Consider the following 15609-nt stretch of genomic DNA (forward strand, 5'->3'; position numbering starts at 1 on the left):
CCCTCTGAAATTCATAAGTCTGTCTCATGCTTTTGTGTCTCTGGATCTATTTTGTTCATCAGATTATTTTGTTTATTAAATTCCACATGTGAGTGACATCATGTGACACTTGTCTTTCTCTGACTGGCTTATTTTGCTAAGCTTAATGCTCTCCAGGTCCCTCCAGGCTGTCTCAAAGGGTGAGAGATCCTTCTTCTTTACAGCTGCATAGTATTCAATTGTGTAAATGTACCACCAGTTTTAATTTTTGATCATTAAAATTTTTTTTTCCTGTATTTCCCACGTAATCATGTCACTTTTATGGGTTTCAAATAAATCTCCCAGTTTATCATTTTATTTATAACTAGAGGCCCGGTGCACAAAATTTGTGCACTTTGGGGGGAGGGTTCCCTCAGGCCGGCCTGTGCCCTCCCGCAGTCTGGGAGTCCCATGGTCCATCACCCCACAGGGAGGCCCCACCAACCCACCGCTGTACTGCCAGCCAGGCAGCCTGGACCTCCCTCTTTGGGGTGATCAATCACGGGGCTCCACGATCAATCACTCCAAAGAGGTAGGCTCCGCCCACCCGGCCAGGCCTTCGCAATGGTTTGCCCCTGCCAAGGGAGGCCCGACCCACCCGCTGCAGCCTGCCAGTTGGTGGTCTGGGCCTCCCTCTTTGGGGTGATCGCAGAGACCCCCGATTGATTGCCCTGCTAGCCAGTGGCCTGGGCCTCCCTCTGTAGGGTGATCGTGGGGCAATGGTGGGGCCCTAGACTAATCGCATCGCATCTGCTTTGGCTGGCCTGGCACCAGTGGGTGTCATAGCGTGGTCTTCCGGACTGTCGTTCCTGTGTTTGGCCGTTCGGTTGATTTGCATACTACTCTTTTATTATTATCGATATCTAAAAAAAGTTGGGGTTATCTGTAGATGATAACTTTGTCACTTTATCACTGTGCTTTTTCCATATATTAAATTAGAACAACATTGCCTAAGGAGATTTTTATATTTGGAATGTGTTTTCCACCGACCGGAGGAGAGAAAGGGTTATGGGGTTCACAGAGTAGTGCTGGTCCTTTCTGTGGAAAGTCACATAGGAACAAAGAACCCCTTGGCAATGACCTCTTTCAAATGAGCCTCTTGCTATCAAGGACAGTTTCTCCCGTTTCACCTCAAAGACTGTGTGGCCCTTTTACTTTTACATCTTCTCTTTTAGTTTCTTTAAACATTTTTACCTTTATTTTATTTTTGCCATCGCCATTCCCCCCTCCCCGTACCCTCTTCCACCTCCACCCCCTCATTTGCAGTCATGCCCCACTTTCTCTTTTTTTTTCTTGCTTTTCCATCCCTGTACTATCCAACATATGAGTTAGAGGTCGCTCACCTGAAATCAATTTAAACAAGTAATTTATTTTAAATAATTCACAAATGTTTTATTTTTATTAAATTTAGTGGGGTGACATTGGCTAATGAAATTATACAGGTTTCAGGTATACATTCTATAATACATCAGCTGTTTCTCTCAATTCATTTACATTGGAAACAAATACTACTGGCGAATGTTTCTGGCTGTTTACCTTTGGTATCGAGGTGGTACTTTTCAGGAGTTGCTTTGGAATGGGAGAACTCTCAAGAATACATGAATTTCATTGATTTATATTAAGTCAGAAGCTAATTTAAATATCCCTAACTTTAATATAATTTTCCTTTCAATGTAGATAAGCTCACCGGTGTGTTTTTCCCTTAGGAGCCAGATGGACCAGCTTACCGTCATCTTTGATCAGTACAAAAGCTTGATTCAAAATGTGAACAAAAGCATCGAGAAGAATGAGGAGGCCATGAATGTCGCCCTGCAGGAAACACGGACGTCCTCAGACGAATTATCTGCCTTAACAAAAATGGTGAGTTTTCATGTTTTAAAAAACAAAATGTACTGACTTTAGTTTTGGTTTCCTATAGCCGCCTAACAAATCATCAGAATTTTAGCAGCTTCAAACAGCACTATTCATTATCTCCAAGTTTCTCGGGCCGCGGTTCAGCTGGTTGCTCTCCTGCAGGGTTTCCAAGCCTGGACCCAAGGTGCCCCAGCCCTGCATTTCTTCCTGGAGGCTCCAGGACGAGTCTGCTTTCGGGCCCACTCGGTTTTGGCAGGATGCAGGTGCTATGGTTGCAGAACTGAGGCGTTTGTTTCCTTAGTGCTGGTCATTCGGGGATCAGGCTTCTGTGAGGCCATTTGTATTTCCTTTTCCTTGTAAAACCTGCTCATGACTTTTTCCCCTATATGTTGAGTGATTGCTTATTTTTTATTGATTTGTAGGAATTGGTTGTTTATTGATACTAAATAGTTTAAAGTTACATATTTAAAAATATTTTTCCCCAGTCTTTTTTCATGTCTTTATAACTTCTGATGAATGAAATTTCAATGTTAATTTAGTAAAAGTTATAATAATTTTCTTTGAACTTTATGATTTTCTGAACTTAAGAAGTTTTTTCTGCCTCAAAGTAAAAAAAAAAAAAAAATAACCTGTGTTATAATTTTGCAAATGTTTTGAAATTTGCTTTTCATATTTACAGAGTGCTCTTAAATGAAGCCATGTTCAAAATAATCAAAATTGAGTTTTTTGTCATTCTATCTTTTATGTACAAGTTTATAAATAATAAACTATCTCTTGAATTTTAGGAATGTATATTTCACTTGCCAGGTGTGAAGCAGAATCAGTATGAAATTCATTTATGGGTAGGGTGTGAAGAGAAGTCTAATCTTTTTTCCTTTTTTATTGAATTTATTGGGTGACATCCTATCTAATAAAAGAGAAAAATGGTAATTAGCGTACGACGATACCCTTTTCATTGGCTAATCAGGGCTATATGCAAATTAACTGCCAACTATGATTGGCAGTTAACTGCCAACTATGATTGGCAGTTAACTGCCAACTAAGATTGGAAGTTAACTGCCAACAAGATGGCGGTTAATTTGCATATGTAGGCACAATGCAGGGAGGCGAAAGGGAAAGCAGGAAGAAACCCCCTGCCACTGACAGTAATCGGAAACCCAGGGGGGAGCTAAGAGCTGGGGGGCAGGGCAAAGGCGGCCCTGGGGCTGCCTTTGCCCTGCCCCCCAGCCATGATCGAAGAATCAGGCGCCTTTTCCGCCCTGGCCAGTGATAGCAGGAAGTAGGGGCGGAGCCAGCGATGGGAGCTGGGCACGGTCGAAGCTGGCAGTCCCAGGAGCTAGGGGTCCCTTGCCTGGGCCTAAAGCGGAGCCCATGATCGCGGGGCCGCTGCAGCTGCGGGTCCCCGCTGCCCTGGCCGGACGCCTCGGCCAGAGGCCTCAGGCCTGGTCAAGGGGCTGATCCGGTGATTGGTGATCGGAGGGTGATGAGGGTCAACTCCTCTGGCCGAGGCCTCAGGCCTGGGCGGGGGCCAGAGCCAGTGATCGGGGGGAGATGGGGGTCCCCTGTCCAAGCCTGACACCTCTGGCGGAGGCGTCAGGCCTGGGCAAGGGGCCAATCAGGCAATCGGAGGGTGATGGGGGTCGACGCCTCTGACCGAGGCATCAGGCCTGGGCAAGGGGCCGATCCTGCGGTTGGAGGGTGATGGGGGTCAACGCCTGAGGGCTCCCAGTATGTGAGAGGGGGCAGGCTGGGCTGAGGGACACTCCCCTCCCCACACACACCCAGTGCACGAATTTCGTGCACCGGGCCCCTAGTCTATATATATAAAAAGCCAGCGACCAGAATGCTGGAACAACTGGAATGACCAGTTGCTATGATGCCCACTGTGGTCTGTCAACCAGCCCAATCCGGGGTGGGACTGGCTTGCCAATCTCCCATGGTCCCTCCCCGCAGCTGGTCCTGCCCCCATTCGGTCCCCCCCACCCCAATTGGGGTTGGGGCCGGCTGGCCAACCACCCATGACCCCTCCCCCCCTCCAGCTCAGCTTCAGTCAGACCCTATCGGGGCAGGCTGGCTGGACCCCACCCATGTATGAATTCATGCACTAGGCCTCTAGTCCTATATAATAAAAGGGTAATATGCAAATTGACCCAGTAGTGGAATGACCGAAAATGACGCAAGAGCTGCCTGCCTGGTGGTTGTGCACTTCCACAGGGGGAGCACCGCTCAGCCAGAAGCTGGCTCATGGCTGGAAAATGCAGCGGCACTGGCGGGAGCCTCTCCCACCTCTATGGCAGCGCTAAGGATGTCTGACTAATGACTTAGGCCCCAGGACTCCCAGGCTGCCAGAAGGATATCTGATTGCCAGCTTAGGCCCGATCCCCCGGGGAGCAGGCCTAAGCCAGCAGGTGGACATCCCTTGAGGGGTCCTGGACTATGAGAGGGTGCAGGCTGGGCTGAGGGACACCCCCTGAGTGCACAAATTTTCTTGCACTGGGCCTCTCGTTGGTTAATAAAATTATGTAGGTTTCAGTTATACAAATCTGTAATACATCATCTGTATATTGTATTAGAGGCCCAATGCATGAAATTCATGCATGGGTAGGGTCCCTAGGCCTGGCTGGTGGGATGATTGGGGGGCCCCCGCTGGCACCCACGTTGGCCGGCCTGGCACCACCTGCTCGCCAGACCTGCCCCCCGCTGCCACCACTGTTTGCCTCCCACAGAGGCAATTGGGGGGCAGCACCAGCCCACTCACCAGCCAGCACTGATGCCTGCCACCGCTGGTTGTCTTCCTCTGCAGGGTAACTGGCGGGACGATTGAGGGGCCCACCCTGGCACCTGCATTGGCTGGCCTGGTGCCTGTGGGGCTGGGGGCAGCTCTTGCATTGAGCGTCTACTCCTTGGTGGTCAGTGTGTGTCATAGCGACCGGTCATTCCACTGGTCTTCTGCTGTTTGGTCGATTTGAATATTAGGCTTTTATTATATAGGACTATTTGTTTACTACTCCAAGTCTTGTCTCCTTCCATCACTATTTGCTCCCCCTTTACCCTTGCCTACCTCCCCCACCACCCTTTCTCTCTGGTAATCACCATACTGTTGTCTGTGTATATGAGGTGTATATTTGTTTCTTTATTCCTTCATCTTTTTTACCCAACTCCCAACCCCCTTCCCCTATAACAGCTGTCAGTCTGTTTTCTGTTACTCTCTTCTCTATGAGTTTGCTTATATTTTGTTAGTTTATTTGGTTCCCTAGATTTCACAAATTGTTTTTTTCCAGCTGATGGAAAGGGAGACTGGATTCTAAAATTTAATATGACTTGTTTTATAGCCTAGCATAAGGTCTTTCATAGAGAATGTTCTATGTGTAATACTATTTTGGAGAGACTTTTGTTGTTGTTGTTGTTGTGTGTGTTTGTTAATCTTCACCTGAGGGTATTTTTCTGTTGATTATTAGAGGGAATAGCAGGGAATGGAGAGAGACAGAGAGAGAGAAACTTCAATATGAGAGACACACACATTGATTGGTTGCCTCGTGCATGCACCCTGACCAGGGCGAGGGATTGAGCCTGCAACCTAGGTACGTGCTCTTGACCAGAATCGAACCTGGGACCCTTCAGTCTGTAGGCTGACACTTTAACCCAGGGGTCCTCAAACTTTTTAAACAGGGGGCCAGTTCACTGTCCCTCATACCATTGGAGGGCTGGACTATAGTTTTAAAAAAACTGTAAACAAATTCCTATGCACACTGCACATATCTTATTTTGAAGTAAAAAAACAAAACAGGAACAAATATAATATTTGTATTTGCATGTGGCCCGCGGGCTGTAGTTTGAGGACCCCTGCTCTATCCACTGAGCCAAACTGGCTAGGGCTTTGGAGAGACTTTTTTAAAATATATATATATATATATATATATATATATATATATATATATATATATATATATATATATATATATATATATATATATATTTTATTGATTTTTTTACAGAGAGGAAGAGAGAGGGATAGAGGGTTAGAAACATCTATGAGAGAGAAACATCCATCAGTTGCCTCCTGTACACCCCCTACTGGGGATGTACCCACAACCAAGGTACATGTCCTTGGCTGGAATCGAACCTGGGACCTTTCAGTCCACAGGCTGACACTCTATCCACTGAGCCAAACCGGTTAGGGCTGAAGAGACTTTTTGTACTGGGTGAGCTTTATATTAAGTCAGATACAGACATCCTTGCAAGTGGAGTCTTCAAAAAGCCACCAGCAGGTCAATTAGCAATAATTCTCATAGCAGGAAGCTTTGAAAGCCTCCCAGTTTTGTTCTCCTGCTTCTGGTGGCCACCTGAATGCTGGTGTTCTCCACAAATGTGGAACGGTATTTCCCAGGGCTACCAAGGACCAAAGGAGGGAGGGATTGGAACAAGTTAAAACAACACAAGGGGGGCCCTTCCCCCCCATCTCCCCCCCCCCATGGGAGTCTGTACTTGTTCTTCAGTAAATCTCCACCTTTACCATACAAAAATAACACAAAAACAGAACACAGAGCACATACTTCTTAATAAGGTCAGGCTGGTTTTCTTGAATAAGTGCACCTCAGATTGCTGACAGCCTTTAGTTAATCTCCATAGTTCGGAGAGTTAATTTTGACATTTTTTTGGGCCAGTTTTCTCATTACCCTTATGGAGGAGAATTTTTAGATGTTCTTACTCTGCCATTTTCATTGATGCCTGTCACTAAACTTATATCTTGGAATGTTGGACTCTTAGTTCACATTTTTCAACACTCTTACTGTTCCTTCAGTCTTGCTTATGCTGTCAAACATGTCAACAGGTCTTTTTGGTGTACTTGACAAGGTAACATTCTCTTTTAGCCCAAGATTATACAGACAAACTCATATTGATTATTTTAATATTTTGCATTGTTTTGTTTTGCATTTAAATTTTATTTATCTGAAATTTAGTTTATAATAATGTGAGTTTAATGTGCACTAAAGAGACCACTTTAGTTTTTTAAAATAGATACTATACATTATTCCAGTTATATTATTTAAAGTAAATGATTCCTCTCTTATTTAATTCAAATACCACTTTTAAAAATACTAATTCAGATCTATTTTTGGCTCCAGTTTTTTTCCTCTGATCTTTATTATGATACCAAAAAAATAAATAGTGTTTTATTCTAATGGTATTGTATGATGTTTTTAATATCTGGTAGCAAGTTTCCAACATAATTTTTATTTTTCATATACCTCTTGACTAGTAATCTATACTAATTTCATTTCATGCAGTTTGAAAAATAATATTTCTAGTATGCTTTGCATTAATTTTGGGTTAACTAACATTGTATTTTATTAGGCCTTTGCATGACATGCCATGTTTTTTAATGTGGGTCTTGATTTAAACTTTTAAATAAAAATTTGTGTTTGCTTTACATAAGTCTTCCCGTTTGTATTGGATTTATTATAAAATTTCATATATTGTTTACCAAATTTTGTAAGTATTTTCACTGTGTTTTTTTAAATATGTTTTTATTGATTTTTAGTTAGAGAAGAAGGGAGAGTGAGAGAGAAAAAGAAACATGAATGATGAGAGAGAATCATTGATCAGCTGCCTTCTGCACGTCCCCTACTGGGGATCCAGCTACAACCCAGGCATGTGCCCTCACCCAGTATCGAACCCTGGACCTCTTCGTCCATGAATGACACTCAATCTATTGAGCCACACTACCTGGGTATCACTATGTTTTTAGTAGCTTATTTCTCTTATAGATAAGAGCTATTATCTTATATTTGTACAAGGATATTTTACCAAAGTCATTTGCTATAGTTTTGGTTAGAATCTCTGGTAGATATTAAATCAGATAATCTAAATTTGTATACATGTTACCTATTCACATTCAATATTATAATAGTAACATTTGATCCCATTATTCAATTGCATTTAGCTAAACTTTCACACAAAAAATGATTAATAATAATGTTGGCAAAACATAAGCCATTCTTATTTGTTAGTTCAGTGGGCATGCACTTAGCATTTTATGATTTATTTTGATGTTTGCTGTTGATTTTTTATATTTGGGTAGTTCTTCCTTGTTCTATTTTAAAAATTACAGAAACTACATAGTGAAAGTCAAATGGCTGTTTGGTGAACTGTTGGCTCTGTTCATGTTATTTTCTGCTTTAATTTGTTGATGTGATGAATTATGACTTAAATGAACAAATCTTTATTCTTACAACATAACTAAATACATTTTATTTTATCATGATGAATTATTCATTTGTGCACTGTTAGACTTGATTTTCTATATTTTATTCTGAATCTTTAATATATAAAAAACAGCCTATGGTATTATTTTATACTATTTTAATCAGTATTTATTAACTTATGATAACTGCATACAGTGAAATATAATCTATTTCTTATTTTATAAAATAATATAATTTGCCACATTAATTTATTTTTGTGTACATTTTCTCTTAGCTAGAAGATTTGAAAAGAATTTATGAACAGCTACTCTGGAGGAAAAAACATTATGAAAGTGAATATGAGGAAGTGCTCCAGAGTTTCCGCGCTTCCGTAAGTTGGCCTCGTCTGCTTCCCTCTGGATTTCCGTCCTCAGTTCCCAAACATTAACTTATGCAACTGAAGTAATCTTATTATTTTACATATTATTTATTTTTGAGATACATAAATATGTACAAATGATTCTTTTATTCTTTTCTTAAAGAAAAAAGCATGGGACGATGAGCTTGCTGATGTTGCAAAAGATTTTTCAGATCTTTTAGTGGTATATAATAAATTGATGGAAGAAAATAAAAAACTTGAGATGGATATTGAAATTACATCAGATGCAATCCATGAAAGGTAATTCTGAAAACATAATTTTGATTTGTATGTAACATACCTAATCTACACTAGTAAAAGACAAAGATGCTTCACCCTAAGCCACACCCACCAGCCAATCAGAGCGATTATATGCAAATTAACCCAACCAAGATGGCGCCGGCAGCCATGGAGCTGGAGCAAGCAGGAGGCTTGGTTACCCGGGCGATGGAGGAAGTGAAGCTTCCCGCCTGCCCTGAGCAGACTGTGGCCTCCGCTCATGGCAACAAAGTTTCAATTATAGAAGACAAATAAATCCCAGATACCTGCTTCCAGCCAGCCTCCACTGGGAGCTTGGGTGGCTAGGGGTTGTGGCCAGCCTGCAAACAGCCATCAGCCCCTCACCCAGGCTGGACACACCCCCATGGGGTGAGGGTCCCCGCTGGGGGGCTTAGGCAGCCTGAAAACAGCCCTCAGCCCCTCACCCAGACTAGCCAGGCACCCCAGTGGGGACCCCCACCCTGAAGGGGCTGTGGCCAGCCTACAAACAGCCATCAGCCCCTCACCCAGGCTGGCCAGGCACCCCAGGGGGAGCCCCCACCCTGAAGGGGCTGTGGCCAGTCTGAAAACAGCCATCAGCTCCTCATCCAGGCTGGCTGGTCCCCCAAGGGGGGACCCCCACGCTGAAGGGGCTTGGCTAACCTTCAAATAGCCATCAGTCCCTCACCCAGGTTGGCCAGGGACTCCTATATAATAAAAGGGTAATATGCAAATTGACCCTAACAGCAGAATGACTGGGAATGACTGGTCACTATGACACACACTGACCACCAGGGGGCAGATGCTCAATTCAGGAGCTGCCTCCTGGTGGTCCGTGCGCTCCTGACGGGTGAGTAACTGGGAACCACAACGCAATGCACCACGCGCAGAGGGAACGTGTTCCCTGGGACGCACGGGGCTTGTCCAGATAGCACAGTAAGATGTCACTCGATTCCTTAATTTTCCCTGGAAATTAAAAATTAAACAGATGATTCTAACAGCAGACTACACAGTGATGAACAGAGAGTTCATGGAGGATTAGTAAAATAAGAGAGAGTGTAAGGCACGAGTGGGTAAGAGTCAGGTCTATCAGGTAGCTAAGTGATGTTCCGAAGGAAGAGAAGATAAAGGACAGAGCTGAGATTTGATGACGTAATCAGCAGTTCATACATTGCAAATAGTTCTTATCTATATTTCTTTCCTTTTTATTGAATTTATTGGGGTGACACTGGTTAACAAAATTATACAGGTTTCAGGTGCACAGTTCTACAACACATCATCTGTACGCTGTGTTTATTATGTGTTTACCACCCCAAGTCTGGTCTCCCTCCATCACCATATATACCCCCTATATCCACCTCCTTTCTCTCCTTCCCTTCTCCCTCCCCCAGGCAGTCGCCTCACTGTTGTCCTTGTCTATGAGTTTTTATTTTCCTTCCCTCTCTCTTTTTTTGGCTCCCTCCAGTCCCCCACATGTAATTAATTCGCCCATAGTGCCTTGGCAGGGCCAGACCAAATGATTTTGCTGGCTTTACTAGTATATGGCCCACGGGCCCGACCTTCTCCACCCCTGCTTTAGGTGATGGCCAGGAAGGTGGAGCAGCTGGAACTCCATACACACTCCTAGTGGGAGTGCAGTTATGCAGAAAAGATGGCAGCACTATTTACTACTGAGCTAACTGCATTCCACTCCCAGGGATATGCACCACAGTGAATCCCGCACATGTTCACCAGAACCTCTTCTAAGAATGTTCATAGCATTAGTTTAATAGCCACAAACTGGGAAATACTTAAGCGAACATAACGAATAGAATGCATGAAGAAATTGTAACATATTCATACAAAGTGAGCAATCAGAATGGACAGATTTCAGCTACGTAGAACAGCTTGTATAAATCTCATAATCCTAATACTGAGCAAAAGAAGACACATAGAGACTATAGGATGCTGGTTAAAATAAACAAAGCAGGGGAGGGGTGGGGGTCAATGGGAAAAACAAAACAAAACAAAAAAAACAAAGGGGACATCTGTGCTACTTTCAACAATAAAGATACATTTTAAAAAATAAAAATTAAGCAAAGCTCCACGGTGCTGCCAGAACTCAGGGCGGCAGCTCCTGGGGCAGAGGTGCCTGAGAGCACACACTAGTGGCTCCTGCTGGCAACTTCGCTTACTTTAAATCTGATGGAGGCTGTGACTTGTACATTTAGGAACTCTGATTTGCATGCTCTTCTGTGTAAAGGTTTACATTTATATTACATTTAAAAACATTTATATTACATTTATATTAAATACATAAATTGTTAATTTTAGCCCAACAAAAAGTGTACCCACTAATTTAATCATTTAAAGCTGATATATATATATATATATATATATATATATATATATATATATATGAATGAAAGTCCCTGCCTTCAGCGAGTCTACAAGGAAACAAGTAATTATTATAGAAGCTATACTTTATTAGCAGCCTAATAAGTACAATAAGAAAGGCAGAGAAGGCTTAAGTTAGCAGGAGATTCTGCAACTGATTTTAGCCACTAGTGAGTATGATTACCTGTGGTTTTCATTCATTTCTGTGGTTTGCTGTAAGCACTCTGCCTTCTATGAAGTTCTCCAATTTATTTTATTGTTCTTTCTCTTGGACATATTAGAGCAGTGGTGATGTTTTACACCAAAAATAAAAAAGCTAAAATGCATCCCTCTACATGGCTGCGTGCCTGCTGCCCTATAACTGTTTGCAGGTGTAGCACCTGATGTATTTTCCCCCTTTCTGGATCCGTGAGGACTAATCTCAGGCCTGCCCTATTGTTGATTTGCATTAAATGTTTGTTGAATAATACTTTTGGTAGAAAATATTCATTTGTAGAACACTCTAAAACAGCGGTTCTCAACCTGTGGGTCGCGACCCTTTGGGGGTTGAATGACCCTTTCACCGGGGTCGCCTAAGACCATCGGAAAACACATATATAATTACATATTGTTTTTGTGATTAATCACTATGTTTTAATTATGTTCAATTTGTAACAATGAAATTGGGGGTCACCACAACATGAGGAACTGTATTAAAGGGCCGCAAAGGTTGAGAACCACTGCTCTAAAAGGTCACATGAGATACAGAAAACAATATAAAGATCAGTTGTTTTTATCATTTAGTGTCATTTATGTTAACTTTATGCAAAGAGTGATTTTATAATTTTGTAGTTATACCGAATAGACTAATACTGCAACTTTATGTTTATGACTAAATTCATGAAGTGATGCTACTTTGATTAATGTTCTTTAGAGGAATAAATTGACTCAGGCCATACAAGATTCTCAAGTAAAGATCTTAAAGATGAGCTCACAAAATTATAAGATGATAAGGAAAAATGAATGAGTTATCAGAAATAACCATCAGTGTATTTGACCCCTCCAATAATATTTAATAATAGGATTATTAAATTAAATTTACCTAAGTAAGCTTAAAATTATTGAAGGGAACAAAATAAACGAATAGAACACTATCAAAAATGGTTCAGGCAGATTTGAAAAATAATTCACCAAACCTTGTAAAAGTTAAACCTGGATTCAGTTTTATTGAAGATTTTATTAATTAAATAGAAAATCCAGCTGAGGAAAAAAGAACCAGTGCAATTAAAAACACAAAGAGAGCCCTAGCTGAATTGGCTCAGTGGATAGAGCGTCAGCCTGTGGACTGAAGGATCCCAGGTTCTGTTCTGGCCAAGGGCACATGCCTGGGTTGCGGGCTTGATCCCCAGTAGAGGGCGTGCAGGAGGCAGCCGATCAATGATTCTCTCTCATCATTGATGTTTCTATCTCTCTCTCCTCCCTTCCTCTCTGAAATCAATAAAGAAATATATTAAAATATAAAATAAAACCAACCAGTAATCATTAACAAAACAAAACAAAACAAAACACAAAGAGAAACCCAAAAATGTAGCACAGAGAGGGAAAGAGAGAGATGATATACAAGGAATATTAAGATCTATGGACTGTGGGGTGAGAAATAAAGGAGAAAATGGGAAAGCAATATTTGAAAAGGTAATGGCGGATGACAGTCCCTAATTCCTTAGAATATGAACCCTTACAGTCAGGCACGGCAATAAATCCCAAACCAGAGAAACTTAGAAAGAAAACTTGTAATTTGAATTATATGATAGGCTCACTCATATAGGAAGGGGACATCGAAGACCTGACATGTTTTTGTCAAACGCATCTACTCTGTAGTGACCGTATAAGTGAGTGGCTTTCCTGACTCTTTAAATTCAAGGGCGCATGCTGCTTCCTGTTCAAGGCCAACACCTCTGTCTGCGCTCTTGGTCTCAATCCCCTTTGCCCTGTAGTGGCCATAGTTTTATATTCTTTTCATTTCTATTTTTGGCATCTTCCTTCCTTACTCTTTCCTCCAGCCTATATTCATCATTAATCCTCTTGAAAATTGAAACCTGGCCTACATCTTGTTTGTATCTTCAACAGTCACACAGATTTTTCTTCCATTCTCATTAAATTTTCTATATAGTCAGCACTGTTTGCTAGATGATTAGCAGTACTTGCTTGTCTACTAATTGCTCCTGGACACACACCAGTCTGGCTTCTGAGGGCCCCTGCTGCCAATGTATCTTAACACATTGCGGACCAGTAGTTTTATTGCTAGCTTTACCTGGTGGCCAGATAAGTTTCTATTGAATGAGTACAAAAAAAAGTTATACATAAATGTTAAAGGCACACCTTAAAATTAAATACCCATTGCATTTTTGAAGTTATTTATTACATGTTCTTACAAGCTAACATATTTTTAAAGTAGGATGCTTTGTAAAACACTGTGTCATAGGAAAACATGAGAATTCTCGTGATCCATCCACAATGTGTTAACAACAAGGCAACCCGCCTCCTTTCCTGAATCCACCGGATGATCTCTGCTGGCATAGCACACCTTTCCCTCCGTGGCCCAGGCGTTTGTGCTGTGGCCCTCTCTGTGCAGTGCCTTGAGGAGAGCCAGAATGCCTTTCTCTCACTTCTCCCCTTCACTCTCTGAAGTGGTTCTCTCAGGAAGTCTAGAGCAGCTCATTCAATCTCTGCAGGTCCCCTGGGAGATTAGCTCAGCATTCTTACCGCAGCCCAATTTGCATTCCTCATCTCCCTTCTCCAGGAGTTTTACCTACTCTCATTATTTTAACACTAGAGGCCCGGTGCATGAAAATTCATGCACTGCAGGGGGGTTCCCTCAGCCTGGCCTGCCCCCTCTCAGAGTCCGGGAGCCCTCAAGGGCAGGAAGTGACCTGGCCATTAGGGGAAGGTGATGCCCCCATCACACCTCTGCTGCTGCCACTGCTGGCAGCGCAAGCCTCAGCCAGCCCTGGTTACCTGAGCCTCGGGCGGCCCTGGGCGGCTGGACAGCCGCCATCTGAAGCTTGCCTGTGCCTCGGGCCGGCCCTGGGGAAACGGGTGCTGAGGGCGGGCCCAGCCGCACCATGCGCCTGCTGCTCCTCCGGCTGGGCTGAAAGGACTGGGGGACTCCAGCGGGGCTCAGGGGACTGGGCACCGCCATCTTTGTGAAGGTGTGATGGTCAATTTGCATATTCTGTCTTTATTAGATAGGATGGATCACATTTTTTCCTTTCTTTTTAAATCTCAATCCATATCTTTTCTTTATCTTGAGAGTAACTTTTTGAATGCCTCCTCTCTCCTCCAACACCACAGCTTGACACTATCACCCACCTAGGTACTGGTTTCAGGCATCATCTTATCTCTCTCTTTACCTACTACCAGCCAGTCTCTTAACCAACTCCTATGAAGTCTATCTTTTTAAAAGTGCCTTTTAAAAGTGCTTTCCTTTCTGTCTGTTTCAGTAACCACTGAAATAAACCAGGCCCTAAGGATCTCTTAATTGGAATATTAAAGTAAGCTTCCAACCGGTCTGCCTCACTCCAAGTTTGAGGCCTCAGATCCAGTACATACAGCATCAGGGATGCAAATGATCTACAAAAGATGAAATGTTATTTACATTCAGCAGCTTAAAAAAGTTCCCAAGGCTCCCCTCAGCGGTGGGAGCAAGCCCAGGCTCCTAGACGAATAGATTAGACCCAGTAATCTGTCAGCTCTGCAACTTCAGACTCATCTCGTAGCGCTCCCGCCCACGATCGTTCCATTCCAGCCTGTAAAAATGCTTACATATCCAAGCGCATTGTTTTAAGCTCCAATATGTCTCTGGTCTTCCTCTGGCTGACAGTTCCCTCCTCTTCCTCCTCTTCTGGCTTGTTTTTAAACACGATTCACTGATTACTCATACAATAACTCAGACACCAACTCTTCCCAGATGCTTCCCAGTGGATAAGCTACGGTGGCAGTAAGTGCTGCTTCTGCTACATGCACTTCTTTTTCCTTCATGAGAACATAAACCGAGAACCTTTGTTTTAATTCATCTTTGTATCCCAACCACCTAGTGTAGCACTTGACATGTAATCAATGCTCAACAGTCTCTGTTTAACTAACCTTCTCTAGTTCCATAAACTTCTCTCCTAGCACTGATCACATTATGCACAGTTACTATTGGTTTGCCTATTTATTTGTTTATTTATTTAATTTAGTAATCCTCACCTGAGGATATTTTTTTCCACTGATTTCTAGAGAAAATGGAAGGGAGGGGGAGAGACACAGAGAGAAACATCGGAGTGAGGGAGACACATTGACTGGTTGCCTCTGCATACGCCCCAACCAGGGCCAGGGATCGAGCCTGCAACCAAGGTACGTGCCCTTGACAAGAATGGAACTCAGGACCCTTCAGTCTGTGGTCTGACGCTCTATCCACTAGGCCAAACCGGCTAGGGCTGGTTTGCTTATTCGTGGCTTCCTCGCAGTTGAGCTCCTGTT

The 15609-nt window shown here is 42.8% G+C and overlaps 1 protein-coding gene across 1 annotated transcript in view; it reads left to right on the forward strand.

Annotated features, from left to right (window-relative positions):
* The window catches only part of CCDC178 (coiled-coil domain containing 178), a 246104-nt gene that overhangs the window by 38273 nt on the left and 192222 nt on the right, over positions 1 to 15609 (forward strand). The window contains exons 9-11 of the mRNA XM_059704943.1: positions 1725 to 1878; positions 8353 to 8448; positions 8600 to 8736. Of these exons, the coding sequence (XP_059560926.1) occupies positions 1725 to 1878; positions 8353 to 8448; positions 8600 to 8736 (387 nt within the window). The remainder of the gene's footprint in view (positions 1 to 1724; positions 1879 to 8352; positions 8449 to 8599; positions 8737 to 15609) is intronic.

The sequence above is a fragment of the Myotis daubentonii genome, chromosome 8 (genome assembly GCF_963259705.1).
Source record: "Myotis daubentonii chromosome 8, mMyoDau2.1, whole genome shotgun sequence".
NCBI lineage: Eukaryota > Metazoa > Chordata > Mammalia > Chiroptera > Vespertilionidae > Myotis > Myotis daubentonii.